Here is a 19179-nt window from a genome sequence, read left to right as displayed (position 1 = left end):
GTGTGCGTGCATGCATGCGTACGGGCCTGCGTGCTTGCGTATAGTTCTCCTCTCCTCCCTCTTTCTCTCCATCTAAAATGTATCTCCTCCGGCAATTCGCCCTCCACTTGTCATCTCCCATAATTCACGCTTTTATGGCTTCTCATGAACATGCACAAAAGTAGGTAGCTAACGACTGACACACACACACACACACACAACCCCAGAATAGGCTCAAAGCCATCTGCTGTTGCCATGGTGAGCCCATGTGTTGCCTTGACGATGGCTTATTTTGCACGCTAATGGCCTGTCCTTTTTGCCAGGCAACAAATTGCCACGGTGATGCAACCGCACCTGCCTCTCCCTCGGTTACGCGTTGCCATGGAGGTGTCGCTGTTGCCGCAGCAACGGCAGCTATAATCACCCGGCAAGGGCAAACACTCAGCAGAGAGCCTCGGCCAGACCAGCTGTTCAGGACGGAGAAAGAGTGAGTGAGTGAGAGAGAGCGAGAGAGAGAGAGAAATAGTGGAGGAATGCAGCTCTGTCAAGGCCAACAAGATCTCATAATTTCACTTTGAAATTAGACGGATTATGGATTAATGTCTATTTTTGACGCATTCATTCCACGTGGTTAGAGGGTTAATCCCACGTGGTTACAGGGTTAAAACAGAAACAACTCAAAGGTTTAAGTTTAAGTAGTTTCCGAGTGGTTAAGGTTAGGGCTATGGTTTGGGGAAGGCTTAAAACACGAAATAACCATCAAGTATTCTCCCGGTTTGCTAGAGCTTTGTGAACTGCCGTGGTGCAGTGGTCAGAGCAGCACACATCGGGCTGAGCAGCACGCTTCGCCTCTGAGCATCACGAGGTCGCGCCAGTGCTGGGCAATCATTTTTGGGGTAAGAGCCGAGTAAGGCCTATGTAGACGTTCTGGGGACCTTTTCAAACGTCCAAAATCAAAGTCTATTTCTAGTGATCAGCCTGGTCAGGGCCCGTGTGGAGTAGCAGTACAGAGGGGACTCTCTTCTTCTCTCCCTTTCAGTCATTGCTGGCATGCTCTAAGCTGCTGTACTAACTCTTCTTGATACACACACACGTAAACAAACGCAAACTGTTTTGTGTGTGAGTGTGGATGCATGTGTCCATGCAATTGTGTGTTTGTTTTTGCCTGTGTGTGTGCCAGCGTGCATTCATGCGCGTGCATTCGTGTCAGCGTGTGTAACCGCGCTGAGTAAAAAGCAGCTACAAAATGCAGCATTCTGCTCTGAGCCCCAGTGGCCAGATAAACACTTTATTACAGCCTCTACCACAGAAATATACCATTTAGAGACAGAGAGACAGACAGACAGAGAGACAGACAGAGACAGAGAGACAGACAGAGAGACAGAGAGACACAGACAGAGAGACACAGAGACAGAGACAGAGGCAGAGAGACAGACAGACAGACAGACAGAGAAACAGAGAGAGAGACAGAGAGAGAGACAGAGAGACAGAGAGAGAGACAGAGAGACAGACAGAGAGACAGACAGACAGAGAGACAGAGACAGACAGAGAGACAGACAGAGAGACAGACAGAGAGACAGACAGAGAGACAGACAGAGAGACAGACAGAGAGAGAGACAGAGAGAGAGACAGAGACAGAGACAGAGAGACAGAGAGAAAGACAGAGAGACAGACAGAGAGACAGACAGAGAGAGAGACAGAGAGAGAGACAGAGACAGAGACAGAGACAGACAGACAGAGACAGACAGACAGACAGACAGACAGACAGAGGATGGAGGAGGGAGTGAGTTCTATTACACGAAAGTGGAGAGGGAGGAGCGCCCTTCTCCAATCAAACCGTAATCTGCGCCGCTCGGTCAGGTGGTCAACAAGGCAGCAGGGTGCATCATCCAGAAACATACACCTCTTCTCTTCCATAAAATAGATGTTCAAACTCGTTTTCATTGGGAAGGCAGACGAAGCGTTTATGACAAAAACAATCACGTTTGCATGTGAAACCACGGAATCCTACTCATCGCTCCACGCGCTTCATTACGTCACTTTTGTTTTGAGACGACTTTGCCGTCGGCCAGAACGGGTCACCTGGCTCACACCCGGGAGGCAGCCTGGTTACAAAGTGAATGCAATCCCTTTTCACCCGGTTCAAACTGCTCCCACCAGGGTAACCCGAGCCAGATAAATGAAGCCGCTCATGGAAGGAGGGAAGGAAAGAGGTGGGTAAAAAGAGATGCGATAAGAGAGAGAGACCAGATCCCATTCATCATGCAAGACTCAAACAAACAAGCTTTCTCTTCCACACGTAAACATCCTCTAGTAAGACTCTCTCTCTCACTCTCTCTACAAAGTAAACAATTGCGACAGATATTCAAGCAATTATTGCAGTACATATATCCCGGTTTAAACTGCTACAGAATGAGTTTCCCACTGCGCGTAACAATGGCCGTGCTATTCAAATTCCTCTGTCTTTGGAAGAGTAGAACTTATAACCTTGATAAGGTGGCCTCAAGCGTTGAAACATTTGAGAGAACGTCTTCTACTCTCATCCCTTCTTCTTCTCTCTCCCCGTATCCCTCCCTGACCACCCATTTGTTCCACATCCTGTTAAGGATGATGGGTTTTTACAGTGAAACCATTACTGTGTCCTGCACACTCGGCTGACTCCGCTACTCTGGGCGCTGGCCCAACACCACTCTGCTCTGTTCTACAGTGAACTGGACACACACATCAGTGGACACACCACTGCTCAGAGGAGAGAGACGACAGGGCGTATAACACTGATCTCTCTCTCTCTCTCTCTCTCTCTACTGTTTGACATTATCCCTCCTCTCTCTCTCCTGACTGTTTGACATGAGCACTCCTCCCTCCTCTCTCTCTGGTCTGGCCTGGCGTGTCCTGAGGCGGCGTTGCTAACCAGTCCACGGCAGGGTGTCATGTGAGGGGAGGGAGAGACCAGGCAGGAGGTTGACACGAGGGGGTGGATCACCAGTTACCATGTCCGTCTGCCTTTTCTACTGTACTTCTGATATGCCTGGGGTGTTGTGTGTGTGGGTGTGTGTGCATGCGTGTCTTACCTCTGATATGCCTGAGGAGAGGTGGGGGGAGTAGAGAAGACCTGAGCGTGAGGGTGGTAAGGTGTCTTCTTCAACGCCTGAATCAAATTCTGCCTGTACTCAGGGTCTACACACCACAAGGACCCCTTCCCAATGCTCTGTAGAGAGAGATGGGGGGGGGGGGGGGGAGAAAATTGTTGGAATGAACAGTTGTTTTTACAGATTCACAATAACAAGACTCTCCATTGGCGCCGTGAGGTCAATAAATGATGTATTTACTTTCATAGTGCATCATTGTACAGTACATATTCACGAGTCCCACAGACACTTACCGATACAACACACCCCCCCTTCCTTCCCCTCGCCTCCCCCTTCTTATCCTCTTTCCCTGATAGCCACCTGTATGTGTGTTTGTCACAGCGTTAGCACCAGGTGAAATAACCAGTCCCTCCTTCGCTCCATCTCTCTTTCCTTTTGTTCTAGGTTTGGTTAATGAGGTGCACGGAGGTCAGATAAGACCGATTCTACTCTATTTCGCTCTAAGCTCTATATACCTCTGGGAGAGGTGCTTCGCCTTTGTGTGTGTGTGTGTGTGTGTGTGTGTGTGTGTGTGTGTGTGTGTGTGTGTGTGTGTGTGTGTGTGTGTGTGTGTGTTTGTGTGTGTGTGTGTGTGTGTGTGTGTGTGTGTGTGTGTGTGTGTGTGTGTGTGTGCGCACCTCGCCTCCAGCAGGATTTGATTATGAGGAATAAGTAAAGCGATAAACCTGCCTCTTGTAAAAATAAAAAAAAACAGGCCAGAAAGAAATAAAAAACCAGGACAAATGTGTGTGTTTTATTTTAATGGTCCCCCATATGACAGCATCAGCACTTTGCTACAGGGAGAGGAAGGGATGCGTTGAGGATTTCTAATTTCCAGTAACATATAGTGAAGAATAACCAATGAGAGGGACAGGTCATCTCAAAAGCAACCGGACCGGTTGGGAAAAAATTCACAATGTCAAAAGTCTGTCATTTCAACAGATGACATGATTTTGTCTCTGTTTGTGTGTGTGTGTGTGTGTGTGTGTGTGTGTGTGTGTGTGTGTGTGTGTGTGTGTGTGTGTGTGTGTGTGTGTGTGTGTGTGTGTGTGTGTGTGTGTGTGTGTGTCAGAATGTGCACTGCTCTGTGTTCTAGTTAGATCAATAGTCATGACCTTGGGCTCAGTGACTTGATATCAGACAGCCGTGTGTGTGCGAGGGCAATTGAAAGAGAGATTGTGAGAGTGTGTGTCCTCGGGTGTATGTGAGCTTGTGACTGACTGCCTCTGCCCCTGTCTACTGGAGCGACAAGTCTGCACAGAGGGACAGGTGGTACCAGGTGCCAAATACAGAAATCTACCCTATTGATCTTAAAGACAGTGCTAGGCTAGGCGGATAACCGCTAATATTTACTCTTCTCTCTAGGCTCCAGGGCTCCAGGGAGCTAAGCTAAAGCTAAATGATTTGTTCCAGCGCTAGCTAGGTAAACACTGGGATTATGGGACATGATGTCCCTTCCCTGGCCAGAGGTGGCTATTATGCATGTGCGCACAGCCACACGTGCACACGCTCACATTTCTATTGAAGGTTCTTTCCTAACATCTCACGACAACCACCTGAACTTGCTATAGGTCGTTATAGATATGCTAACGTATGGACAATACGCAGTAACAGCTAGCAGGGCTATATGCTTAGAATCACAGCAACAGTATGTAAACCGCATAGGAGGTTGGTGGCACCTTAATTGGGGAGGACGAGCTGATGGTAATGGCTGGAGCAGAATATGTGGAATGGTATGAAATAGCATGATGCCATTCCATTCGGTCCGTTCCAGCCACTATTATGAGCCATCCTCCCCTCAGCAGCCTCTACTGGTAAACAGTCTTTTCACCATGGAGAGTACTTGTTTTTTTTTAAGGAAGTTTAGAGTAGAGATCCAATTCCGCCAGAAGCGATGCAGGCAGTAATTTTAGGTTCAGACACACACACACACACCTAATTATTCTGTCAGCTTTCCATCAGTGGGGCTGCTTCTTTAAGGCCATGACTCAGATTGTCACAAACTCTATCAGGCCATGAAATGCAATACTTATAAATGCTGCAGTAGAGACAGGCTGATGACGCTACCATCCTACTGACAGCTACTGTAAGTGTGTGTATGTGTGTGTGTACACTTCAGTGGAGGCAGCTGAGGGGAGGACGGCTCATAATAATGGCTGGAATGGAGTCAACGGAACGGTATCAACCACATGGAAACCATGTGTTTGATGTGTTTGATGCCATTTCACTGACTCCATTTCAGCCATCATGCCGTCGGGAAAGTATTCAGACCCCTTGACTTTTTACACAGTTTGTTACGTTACAGCCTTTTCCTAAAGTTGATGAAATGAAACATTTTCCTCAGCAATCAACACCCCATAATGACAAAGTGAAAACAGGACATTTAGATTAATTTTTTTTGCAAATGTAAAAAAATAATAATAAAACAGAAATAACTTATTGAAGTAATCAGACCCTTTGCTATGAGACTCAAAATTGACCTCCGGTGGATCCTGCTTTCATCGCACGCCATTTGCACACACTGTATATAGACTTTCTTTTTTTCTATTGTGTTATTGACTGTACGTTTGTTTTACTCCATGTGTAACTCTGTGTCGTTGTTTGTGTCGCATTGCTTTGCTTTATCTTGGCCAGGTGCAGCATTGAAGGTCCCCAACAACACAGTGGCCTCCATCATTCTTAAATGGAAGAAGTTTACAAGAAGTTTACAACCACCAAGACTCTTCCTAGAGCTGGCCACCCGGCCAAACTGAGCAATCGGGGGAGAAGGGCCTTGGTAAGGGAGAAACACAAGAACCCGATGGTCACTCTGACAGAGCTCTAGAGTACTCTGTTGAGATTGGAGAACATTCCAGAAGGACAATCATGTCTGCAGCACTCCACCAATCAGGCCTTTATGGTAGAGTGGCCAGACAGAAGCCACTCCTCAGTAAAAAGGCACATGACAACCCGCTTGGAGTTTGTCAAAAGGCACCTAAAGACTCAGACCATGCGAAACAATATTCTCTGGTCTGATGAAACCTAGATTGAACTCCATGGCCTGAATGCCAAGCGTCACGTCTGGAGGAAAACTGGCACCATCCATACGGTGAAGCGTGGTGGCAGCATCATGCTTTCTGGATATTTTTCAGAGGAGGGGACTGGGAGACTAGTCAGGATCGAGGCAAAGATGAATGGAGCAAAGTACAGAGATCCTTGATGAAGACCTGCTCCAGAGCACTCAGGACCTCAGACTGAGGTGAAGGTTTACCTTCCAACAGGACAATGACCCTAAGCACACAGCCAAGACAACGCGGCAGTGGCTTCGGGACAAGTCTCTACATGTCCTTGAGTGGCCCAGCCAGAGCACGGACTTGAACTCAATCGAACACCTCTGGAGAGACCTGAAAATATCTGTGCAGCGACGCTCCCCATCCAACCTGACAGAGCTTGAGAGGATCTGCAGATAATAAATGGGAGAAACTCCCCAAATACAGGTGTGCCAAGTTTGTAGCATCTTACCCAAGAAGACCTGAGGCTGTAATCGCTGCCAAAGGTGCTTCAACAAAGTACTCAGTAAAGGGTCTAAATACCTGTTTTTGCTTTGTCATTAAGTGGTATTGTGTGTAGATTGATGAGGGAAAAAACGATTTAATCAATTTTAGAATATGGCTGTAACGTAACAAAAAGTGGAAATAGTCAAGGGGTCTGAATACTTTCCGAATGCACTGTATAATTACTAAAACAACAAACATGAAACAAGACAGTGTAACAGTGGCGAGATAGCTTGTGAACAGGAAACAATACCGACTGAGGAATGAACATAAGGGAGGGACATATAAAGGGAAGGTAATGGAGTCCAGGTGTGAATCATGATGATCTGCAGGTGCATAATGAAGGATGCCAGGTGTGCGTTATGATGAATCCCAGGACAGGAGGTTAGTATTCCGGCGACGTCGCATGCCGGAGGGGAGGAGCAGCCGTAGACAAGACATTTAGGCTATTTCAGCCACACCCGTCTCTGACAGGTGTATACAATCAAGCACACAGCCATGCAATCTCCATAGACAAACATTGGCAGTAGAACGGCCTTACTGAAGAGCTCAGTGACTTTTAACGTGGCACCATCCTAGGATGCCACCTTTCCAACAAGTCAGTTAGTCAAATTTCTGCCCTTCTAGAGCTGCCCCGGTGAACTGTAAGTGCTTCTATTGTGAAGTGGAAACGTCTAGGAGCAACGGCTCAGCTGAGAAGTGGTAGGCCACACGAGCTCTCAGAAAGGGACTGCCGAGTGCTGAAGCGTGTAGCACGTAAAAATCATCTGTACTCGGTTGCAACACTCACTACCAAGTTCCAAACTGCCTCTGGAAGCAACATCAGCACGACAACGTTTCATCGGGGGCTTCATGAAGTGGGTATTCATGGCCAAGCAGCCACACCAAAGCCTAAGATCACCATGGGCAATGCCAAGCATCGGCTGGAGTGGTGTAAAGCTCGCCGCCATTGGACTCTGGAGCAGTTGAAATGCGTTCTCTGGATTGATGCATCACACTTCACCATCTGGCAGTCCAACGGACAAATCTGGGTTTTGCGGATGCCAGGAGAACGATACCTGCCCGAATGCATAGTGCCAACTATAAAGTTTGGTGGAGGAGGAATAATGGTCTGGGGCTGTTTTTCCATGTTTCGGGCTCAGCCCCTTAGTTCCAGTGTAGGGAAATCTTAACACTACAGCATACAATGACATTCTAGACGATTATGTGCCTCCAACTTTGTGACAACAGTTTGGGGCAGGCCCTTTCCTGTTTCAGCATGACAATGCCCACGTGCACAAAGTGAGGTCCATACAGAAATGATTTGTTACGATCGGGGGTGGAAAAACGTGGCTGGCCTGCACAGAGCCCTGACCTTTGGGATGAATTGGAACGCCAACTGCGAGCCAGGCCTAATCGCCCAACATCAGTGCCCGACCTCACTAATGCTTTTGTGGCTGAATGGAAGCAAGTCCCCGCAGCAATGTTTCAACATCTAGTGGAAAGCCCTCCCGGAATAGTGGAGTCTGTTATAGCAGTAAAGGGGGGACCAACTCCATATTAATGCCCATGATTTTGGAATGAGCTGTTTGACGAGTAGGTGTCCACACACTTTTGGTAAGTAAGTGTACATCAGACCATAAAACATACAAACAAAGCCCAGAAAATACAAAACATTTCTCATTTCAAACCAACATATTTCCTACCCAACTGTAATTATCAACCAGCCCAGGTTTGTGTCTGAATGTGAAGTAAGTTATTGTGCTACCTTTAAACAAAGATAATCAACTCTAATTACCAGCCAGTAATTAATCGCAGGAGAGGAGGGGCATTGAGAGAAAGCTAGTGTGATGGCAGGTTTTAAGGCCTATTTCACACAGGGTCATTAACTTAGTGACAGCTTTAGGTGGAAATATGTTTATTGTCTGATGCTTAAATGAAAAGCTACCACAATGTAATATCAATCAGGTCCACCAGGAAGTTATGCACAAGACATAAAGGCACAAATGTGTGTGTGTGTGTGTGTGTATGGGTGCGTGTGTGTGTTTCCTCTTGAGTTGTGGGATTATTTCTATCCGTCTCTCAGAGAGAAAAGGGGCTGTGCCAGCTGGAATTCCAAACGTTCAGTAATCAGGAAAGAATCGATGGGCTTTAGAGCACTTTCCCTCGCATTTCTTTCCCTCGCACAACTCTCTGCTCTGAGACAGTACACTCAATACAACCCCCATCAGAGAGACAAAACCGAGAGAGAGAGAGAGAGAGAGAGAGAGGGGAGAGAAAAAGAAAGAGGTAGAGAGACGGTTGAGGGGGGAGTGGAGAAAGGGAGAGAAGGAGAGAGGGGAGAGAGAGATGAAGAGGGAGAGCAAGTGAGAGAGAGGTGTGAGGGAGAGTGGAGAAAGAAGAAGTGGGGCTCGGTTGCATTACAGTGGTCGTCCCCTTCTGAGAGAGAAAGAAAGGAGGGAGACTGAGAGACAGAGAAATGAATGGAGGATGTAGGGAGGAGGGGGAGGCGGTTGGATTACAGTGGTATCCTAGGCAACAGGCGTGCTGCGCGGAGTGTGTGGCGTTTGTGTGTGTGTGTGAAAGCGGGTGTTTGATGGTCCTGGCAGAAGGCTCTTTCGCCCTCTCTCCCTCTCATTCCCTCCCTCTCTCGCTCTGATGATTCATCCCTCCATCTCACAGCCCATCCAGTTAATCCCATCAGCCCCCCGCGCTAAATAACACAGCCCTCTATTATCATCATCCTCCTCTCCTCCTCCCTTCTACCCCTGAATTCCTCCTTTTCTCACGCAAAAAAACACACAGCTCACTCTCATTTTCCTCCTCTCTTACTCTGTTACTTTCACCCTCCTCTCTTACTCCTGCTCCTCTATCCCTCTCTCCTCTCCTCCTCCCTCCTCGATTCCATTTATTCCGTTCTCACACTTAAAAAACACAGTCCTGAGCCCACTATCACCCTCTCCTCACCCTCATCCTTCCCTCCATCAATTCATCCCTCCACCTCCTCCCCCTGCCATCCCGTCATCTCTCTGTCCTCCACTGTGAATGGTGGATCTGTGAGGAACAACATTGGGAACAACACTGTCCTCACCCTGACCTGGACCAGGGGATGTAGGTGGCCTAGTGGTAAGAGCAGCGTTTCTTAAAAAATGGGTCGCGACCCTGTTAACGGTGGGTCGCGACGTAAATGTCTAATTATTTCATGAATTACTGGAATTGATTTGGCCAAGTGCATCTGAGCTCTCGGCTCACTGCACTCTCTGCTTATCAGCGGTCTCTGCTCAGTTTGGCAGCAGCGCGAGTGGGAGATGCCCATGTGCTTCGCTGTTTACTGGATCTTTTTTCTCTACAGTTTTGTTGAAGATCACTCCGCAATCACACGCTGCAGCGCTGTCGTTCAAGCCACTGACCTGTTATTCCCACTCGCCAAAACTCACCGCTGTCACAAAATGGACTCATGCTAGCCACAAGTCCTGACTGAGCTCAATCGTCATGAAACGCAAACACAGTGAAATACTTTTTGTCTCTTTCATACAAACTTTGAGAAATAACGAGGAGCGCCCACAAGGTGTTTTGTGTGGGGAAGTGCTTCGTAATGAGTCTCTCAAAACGAACAAATGATTAAAACGACACGTCCTGACCAAACATCCACAGCGTGACGGTAAACCCAGGGAGTTCTTTCAGAACAGGGCAGAATGCTTCAGGAAACAGCGCTTCGAAAGTGGAAAAGTAAGTCAACTAGCAAGGCATTGTTGTCATTTTATAACAGGTGATGATAAGCAGAAATAAGGGAGTACTATCTCTCATAGTAGTAGATGTGAGTTTCTCTTTCAAACAATCCCCCTGGCCTTGTAACGTTACACAGCTAATAGCTCACGTTAGCCAAAGCAAGCTAATTAGAAACTCTAAGAAACAGTTCAGATGAAGATGAAAAATGATCTGGCCTGCTGTACATTTTACTGTAGAAGTGATTGTTGAAAACAAGTCTAGGTTGGAACTGTTGCAAGTAATCATTTTTATTCTGAACTGGAATAAACTGATTGAAGCAAGATGCTGTTTGAGACAAACACTCACAGTTCTGGGATGCTCATCTGCAGCAGGAAGCTGATCCAGTTTGGCACCACATACCAAAGTCAGGGTTCTCAAGTACAGAACCAGTGTCAATGCCGAGCATGACCTCAGTGATGCACTGTCAAAAACTGAGCTCAGAATAGACATGCTTGTTGAAAACTTCAACCAGCCACACACCTCTCATTAGGACTACCTGGTTAAATAAAGGTGAAAAAAAATCAGAAGGACTGTGTGTATGTGTGTGTTCTGTGTTAGGTGATCAATCGGCTTATTCCAGTTCAGAATAAAACAGATGTATTTTAACAGCAACAGTTCCAACCTAGACTTTCTATCAACAATCATTTCTACAGTACAGTAGGCCAGATCATTTTTTATCTGTACTGTTACTTAGGGATGCACGATCAAAAAGCCTGTGTGTGTGTTCTGTTATACATCTGTGGGATGTGATCAATCTGTTCATTCCAGTTCAGAATGAAATTATTTATTGTATTTTAACCGCAACAGTTCCAACCTAGACAGGTGTGTAAGAGTGTTTTTAATGGGGAAAAATAAACATAAATATATTTATGGGTATTTCATTGTTATTTGTTTTTGTCTATATTGCATTTTTTGGGGGGCATAAGGGTAATGAAATGTATTGATATTTACGTATAGTTGCATATTTTCCTAAGCTTGGGTCCCAGGAAAACAGAATTTCTCATTTGGGTCTCAGGCTGAAAAAGTTTAAGAACTCCTGGGTTAGAGCGTTGGGCCAGTAACCGAAAGGTTGCTAGATCGAATCCCCGAGCTGACAAGGTAAAAATCTGTCGTTCTGCCCCTGAACAAGGCAGTTAACCCACTGTTCCTAGGCTGTCATTGTAAATAAGAATGTGTTCTTAACTGACTTGCCTAGTTAAATAAAGGTGAAATACATTTATGGAACACTGATGACTTCCTATATTTAAATTCCTTAATTACAGCCTTTATTTCCTCCATTTCACAGTGGAACAAAAGTGTGTGAGAGAGAGAGAGAGAGAGAGAGAGAGAGTCAATGGGGGAAAAAGCAGAGACAGCTCAACTAACTTCACACCCCATCCAAAATAATCTGCACAAATAGCTCGCCCCAGAGAGCATCTCTCCAAGCCTCTATCAAATTGTATATGGTTAGTCCGTCTTACAGCGTTAGTCACGCAGTGCACTTTCCAAAAGTGTCATTAAGTTAAAGAAGCAGTCCGGGATCTTAGACATATTGTACGATTTATCTCTTTGCAGGACGTAACATACTGAATAAAACGAAAACGATGACATAGTACACAATTGTGCACCATTTTCAAGGACCCGTTTTGGCTCGTGACCCTGCTTGTATTTATTTATTTTATTTTTTATTTCACCTTTACTGATGCATCACTTTAATTCATGTCTAGTGTCCTTCTACAATGTTATTACAAAGTCACTGAGTCCCATGCTTCCCCAACCTAAAAAAAAAACACAGTCTAACACTTTTCCATGTGAACTAGCAGTCTGGCAACTAACAGGGTACTTTGAACTGTACAAGTGAAGGTCAAACTAAACAAACCTAAAGCAAGCTACAGGCCAAAGAACTCTGAAACACCAACCCTATCCTGAATCCAGTCTGACTTCCACCCTCTATTAGAACCGGTGGAGGGCCAGGAGAGAGAGCGAGAGAGAGTGAGCGAGAGAGTGAGCGAGAGGGCAATCGGAAGAGAGGGAGAGAGATGGAAAGAGGGAGGTGGGAAAATGAGGAGAGGGAAAGATATGGAGAGAGATTGAGGATTATTAAGGATTATTAGCTGCATTTAATTAGCTATATCATCCTAATTAGTGAAAATCACCTTTCAAAGAGTGGTAGTGTCCGGAGGATAGATCACAGAGGACCTACACACACATGCAAACACATACACCCTGTTGATTTCTACAAATACATTCTCCATTTTGTCACACTGGCACAGCCACTAAAATCTCTGCCGTATTAAGGTACTGTGGGATCAATTCCCTTGTCTTTGCAGAAAGTAAATCCACTCAGAGTGAAGAAAGCATGAAGCATTAAGATTCACTCCAGCATGACAACACCTCAGTTTTTCCCCTTTGAGCACGCGCTGCCAGGATTAACAGTGAACATTTCACTGAGATCTCCCCTCTAGTTGGCATTAATTCAACTGTGAGAACGTCACTCTAGTCCCCCCTTCCTCTCTCCCTCTCTTTCAGTCTGTCCAGACTAGTGCTCACTCAGTGTTACCATGCTAGAAAATGCTTCACACCATGGGCTCCCCTAGCATAGGAGTGTATGCACACACACACACACACACACACACACAGAGAAAGAGAGAGAGAGAGAGCATGGTGATCTCATCCCCTGTCATTGTCTGCTATGACATTCCACCACAGTTATCTTTACTTGTCACAACAACATTCTCCTCCTCCTGAGAGAGAGAGAGAGAGAGAGAGAGAGAGAGAGAGAGAGAGAGAGAGAGAGAGAGAGAGAGAGAGAGAGAGAGAGAGAGAGAGAGAGAGAGAGAGAGAGAGAGAGAGAGAGAGAGAGAGAGAGAGAGAGAGAGAGAGAGAGTAAAAGGCTGGTCGGATGAACGCAACAATTCGACTCATCAGCCGATGAACAGAAAACAAATAACGGTGTTTGCCGGGGGTATCCCTCTCCCCTTCTCTCTCTCTCCTGGACGGGAGGGGGCTTGGTTCTAACTTTCTAGGTCCGTTAAAACGTAGTAAAGTTTGTGCTTTTAATGATGTAACTATTGGGTCAATAAAGGTATTTAAATAAAAGAATCCCTCTCCGTCTTCTCCGCCCCCTCCTCTCCCTCTTTCTGCCCTCCCTCTCTACGCCCTCTCTCACTCTACCCCCCCCCCCCCCCTCTCTCTATAAAAGGTGGTCTATAAACCAGCAGACTGAAGGACTTTTCTTGTCTAACATGAGCTCCTGGCCTATGAGTCACAACACATAGAGAACAGAGGGGGTGATCTCTGAACTACAGCTATTTTACAGTCTCACCCTTCAAATTGACCTATTTAAAACATCCCAATTGAATTAGTCACTATCTGTGTGTATGTGTGTGTGTGTGTGTGATGAGCAGACTGACTGATTGCAGGTATTTTTGGCAATGAAAATCCACATCGCATTGCCCCTCCTTCCAACAACAATAGCTACACAACAATGGAAGAGTTTTCTGCCCCTTTAGTGTTTGAAGATCTGAGCAAAATATTCCTGTAACAGTTCTATGTCCAGCGAGAGCGACAGCGAGAGCGGTTGAGTGCGTAGCAGAGGATGTGCGTGCTAACACCAGCTAACCCTGGCAGGCTAACATCTGTCTACACAGAGGATAACATCTGGCCAGGGTACACATCATCAGGCGAGGGGGGGGGGGGGGGTAGCGAGAGACCATGAACTGGGGACTGAGAATAGGGGGCTGGGGCCAGGAGACAGGGGGTATAGGGACTGGGCACACATCAGCAGGCACATAGCCCAGGAGTTCACAGATGGGCAGAGTGTGAGGCTGGAGGACAGTGGACTGGAGGCAGAGGGACAGGTCGCTCAGGGGATCAGTGAGAGTGCAGGGCAGGCCGAGGATAGTGGCAGAGGATCCCTGATGGGGTGATGACTAGGGGCAGAGCGACCACAGGATCGGTCCTGACCTTTTGCTGCGTTATTAAGCAGAGTTTACAGCTGCAGTCCATGTCTGTTAGTAGCATCAGCATGACCTCAATGACTTCTATGCGAGAGGGAGAGAGAGAAAGAAATCACCTACAGAGCGATTAACCTAGAGAAGCGTCCCTTAAGCGAGCTGGTCCTGGGGCTCTGTTCACGAACACAAACAGAACCCACAGAGCCCCAGGACAGCAACACAATTAGACCCAACCAAATCATGAGAAAACGAAAAGTTAATTACTTGACATATTGGAAAGAATTAACAAAAAAACTGAGCAAACTAGAATGCTATTTGGCCCTAAACCGAGAGTACAAAGTGGCAGAATACCTGACCACTGTGACTGACCCAAACTTAAGGAAAGCATTGACTATGTACAGTGAGCATAGCCTTGCTATTGAGAAAGGCCGCCGTAGGCAGACCTGGCTCTCAAGAGAAGACAGGCTATGTGCACACTGCCCACAAAATGTGTTGGAAACTGAGCTGCACTTCCTAACCTCCTGCCAAATGTATGACCATGTTAGAGACACATACTTCCCTCAAATCACACAGACTCACAAAGAATTCGAAAAACAAATCAAATGTTGGTAAACTTTCATATCTATTAGGTGAAATCCCTCAATGTGCCATCACTACAGCAAGATGTGTGACCTGTTGCCACAAGAAAAGGGCAACCAGTGAATATGTATGTTTATTTATTTTCCCTTTGTGCTTTAACTATTTGTTTTGGCAATGTAAACTTGTTTCCCATGCCAATAAAGCCCTTTCAATGTAATTAATTGAGAGAGAGAGAGAGAGAGAGAGAGAGAGAGAGAGAGAGAGAGAGAGAGAGAGAGAGAGAGAGAGAGAGAGAGAGAGAGACAGAGAGAGAGAGAGCGAGCGAGAGACAGAGAGAGCGAGAGCGAGAGCGAGCCAGAGAGAGCGAGAGCGAGCGAGAGACAGAGAGAGCGAGAGCGAGCGAGAGACAGAGAGAGCGAGAGCGAGCGAGAGACAGAGAGAGCGAGAGCGAGAGCGAGCGAGAGACAGAGAGAGCGAGAGAGAGAGAGAGAGAGCGAGAGAGAGAGAGAGAGAGAGAGCGCGAGAGACAGAGCGAGAGACAGAGAGAGAGACAGAGAGAGAGAGAGAGAGAGAGAGAGAGAGAGAGCATCAACATGGAAGTCACACATACGCCCAGGTAGTGAGCGGGCAAACAGGCCCAACCCCCACTCTTACACTCGCCCAAGCCAACGGCATGTACCAGATGCTCAGCAGGCTCTGCTCACACTTACTGGCCTGAGGCCAAACCCCGACCAACAACATTGGACACTTTATGGAACAAAAAGCCTTCACTATATCATCCTGGAATATCCAAGGTCTGAGGTCATCTGCCTTTGGCCTAAAGAGCAGGAACCCGGACTTCACCAAAGAAATCGGTAATGCAGACATTGTCATCCTGCAAGAAACCTGGTACAGAGGAGACGGACCCACTGGTTGCCCTCTAGGTTACAGAGAGCTGGTAGTCCCATCCACCAAACTACCAGGTGTGAAACAGGGAAGGGACTCTGGGGGAATGCTAATTTGGTATAGAGCAGACCTAACTCACTCCATTAAATTAATCAAAACAGGAACATTTTACATTTGGCTAGAAATTCAAAAGGAAATTATCTTAACAGAGAAAAATGTCCTCCTGTGTGCTACCTATATCCCCCCACTAGAATCCCCATACTTTAATGAAGACAGCTTCTCCATCCTGGAGGGGGAAATCAATCATTTCCAGGCCCAGGGACATGTATTAGTCTGTGGCGACCTAAATGCCAGAACTGGACAGGAACCTGACACCCTCAGCACACAGGGGGACAAACACCTACCTGGAGGTGACAGCATTCCCTCCCCCATATGCCCCCCTAGGCACAACTATGACAACATAACCAACAAAAACGGGTCACAACTCCTGCAGCTCTGTCGCACGCTGGGTATGTACATAGTCAATGGTAGGCTTCGAGGGGACTCCTATGGTAGGTACACCTATAGCTCATCTCTTGGCAGTAGCACTGTAGACTACTTTATCACTGACCTCAACCCAGAGTCTCTCAGAGCGTTCACAGTCAGCCCACTGACACCCCTATCAGACCACAGCAAAATCACAGTCTACTTGAACAGAGCAATACTCAATCATGAGGCATCAAAGCCAAAGGAACTGAGTAACATTAAGAAATGCTATAGATGGAAGGAATGCAGTTTGGAAACCTACCAAAAAACAATTAGGCAACAGCAAATTCAATCCCTTTTAGACAACTTCCTGGGTAAAACGTTCCACTGCAATAGTGAAGGTGTAAACTTGGCAGTAGAAAATCTTAACAGTATATTTGACCTCTCAGCTTCCCTATCAAATCTAAAAATCTCAAATAGAAAACCGAAGAAAATGAACAACAATGACAAATGGTTTGATAAAGAATGCAAAAATCTAAGAAATAAATTGAGAAACCTGTCCAACCAAAAACATAGAGACCCGGAAAACCTGAGTCTACGCCTTCACTATGGTGAATCACTAAAACAATACAGAAATACACTACGGAAAAAGAAGGAACAGCACGTCAGAAATCAGCTCAATGTAATTGAAGAATCCATAGACTCTAACCAATTCTGGGAAAATTGGAAAACACTAAACAAACAACAACACGAAGAATTATCTATCCAAAATGGAGATGTATGGGTAAACCACTTCTCCAATCTTTTTGGCTCTATAACAAAGAATAAAGAGCAAAAACATATACATGATCAAATACAAATCCTAGAATCAACTATTAAAGACTACCAGAACCCACTGGATTCTCCAATTACCTTGAATGAGTTACAGGACAAAATAAAAACCCTCCAACCCAAAAAGGCCTGTGGTGTTGATGGTATCCTTAATGAAATGATCAAATATACAGATAACAAATTCCAATTGGCTATATTAAAACTCTTTAACATCGTCCCTTCACCTTCCAACTGATCACCCCAATCCACAAAAGTGGAGACAAATTTGACCCCAATAACTACCGTGGAATATGCGTCAACAGTAACCTTGGGAAAATACTCTGCATTATCATTAACAGCAGACTCGTACATTTCCTCAATGAAAACAATGTACTGAGCAAATGTCAAATTGGCTTTTTACCAAATTACCGTACAACAGACCATGTATTCACCCTACACACCCTAATTGACAACCAAACAAACCAAAACAAAGGCAAAGTCTTCTCATGCTTTGTTGATTTCAAAAAAGCCTTCGACTCAATTTGGCATGAGGGTCTGCTATACAAATTGATGGAAAGTGGTGTTGGGGGTAAAACATACGACATCATAAAATCCATGTACACAAACAACAAGTGTGCGGTTAAAATTGGCAAAAAACACACACATTTCTTCACACAGGGTCGTGGGGTGAGACAGGGATGCAGCTTAAGCCCCACCCTCTTCAACATATATATCAACGAATTGGCGCGGGCACTAGAACAGTCTGCAGCACCCGGTCTCACCCTACTAGAATCCGAAGTCAAATGTCTACTGTTTGCTGATGATCTGGTGCTTCTGTCACCAACCAAGGAGGGCCTACAGCAGCACCTAGATCTTCTGCACAGATTCTGTCAGACCTGGGCCCTGACAGTAAATCTCAGTAAGACCAAAATAATGGTGTTCCAAAAAAGGTCCAGTCGCCAGGACCACAAATTCCATCTAGACACCGTTGCCCTAGAGCACACAAAAAACTATACATACCTCGGCCTAAACATCAGCACCACAGGTAACTTCCACAAAGCTGTGAACGATCTGAGAGACAAGGCAAGAAGGGCAATCTATGCCATCAAAAGGAAAATACATTTCAACATAGCAATTAGGATCTGGCTAAAAATACTTGAATCAGTCATAGAGCCCATTGCCCTTTATGGTTGTGAGGTCTGGGGTCCGCTCACCAACCAAGATTTCACAAAATGAGGCAAACACCAAATTGAGACTCTGCATGCAGAATTCTGCAAAAATATCCTCCGTGTACAACGTAGAACACCAAATAATGCATGCAGAGCAGAATTAGGCCGATAACCGCTAATTTTCAAAATCCAGAAAAGAGACGTTAAATTCTACAACCACCTAAAAGGAAGCGATTCCCAAACCTTCCATAACGAAGCCATCACCTACAGCGAGATGAACCTGGAGAAGAGTCCCCTAAGCAAGCTGGTCCTAGGGCTCTGTTCACAAACACAAACACACCCCACAGAGCCCCAGGACAACAGCACAATTAGACCCAACCAAATCATAAGAAAACAAAAAGATAATTACTTGACACATTGGAAAGAATTAACAAAAAAACAGAGCAAACTAGAATGCTATTTGGCCCTAAACAGAGAGTATACAGTGGCAGAACACCTGACCACTGTGACTGACCCAAACTTAAGGAAAGCTTTGACTATGTACAGACTCAGTGAGCATAGCCTTGCTATTGAGAAAGGCCGCCGTAGGCAGACATGGCTCTCAAGAGAAGACAGGCTATGTGCTCACTGCCCACAAAATGAGATGGAAACTGAGCTGCACTTCCTAACCTCCTGCCCAATGTATAACCATATTAGAGAGACATATTTCCCTCAGATCACACAGATCCACAAAGAATTCGAAAACAAATCCAATTTTGATAAACTCCCATATCTACTGGGTGAAATTCCACAGTGTGCCATCACAGCAGCAAGATTTGTGACTTGTTGCCACCAGAAAAGGTCAACCAGTGAAGAACAAACACCAATGTAAATACAACCCATATTTATGCTTATTTATTTTAACTTGTGTGCTTTAACCATTTGTACATTGTTACAACACTGTATACAC

The 19179-nt window shown here is 45.8% G+C and overlaps 1 protein-coding gene across 2 annotated transcripts in view; it reads right to left on the bottom strand.

Annotated features, from left to right (window-relative positions):
* Positions 1 to 19179, bottom strand: part of foxn3 (forkhead box N3) — a 261189-nt gene that overhangs the window by 49761 nt on the left and 192249 nt on the right. For both annotated transcript variants that reach the window (XM_055863826.1, XM_055863827.1), the window contains exon 3: positions 3051 to 3187. In XM_055863826.1, coding sequence (XP_055719801.1) covers positions 3051 to 3187 — 137 coding nt within the window. The remainder of the gene's footprint in view (positions 1 to 3050; positions 3188 to 19179) is intronic.

The sequence above is a fragment of the Salvelinus fontinalis genome, chromosome 15, assembly GCF_029448725.1.
Source record: "Salvelinus fontinalis isolate EN_2023a chromosome 15, ASM2944872v1, whole genome shotgun sequence".
NCBI classification, from domain to species: Eukaryota; Metazoa; Chordata; class Actinopteri; order Salmoniformes; family Salmonidae; genus Salvelinus; species Salvelinus fontinalis.
Note: the sequence above shows the minus strand (reverse complement) of the source record. Positions and strands in the feature narration are given on the sequence as shown.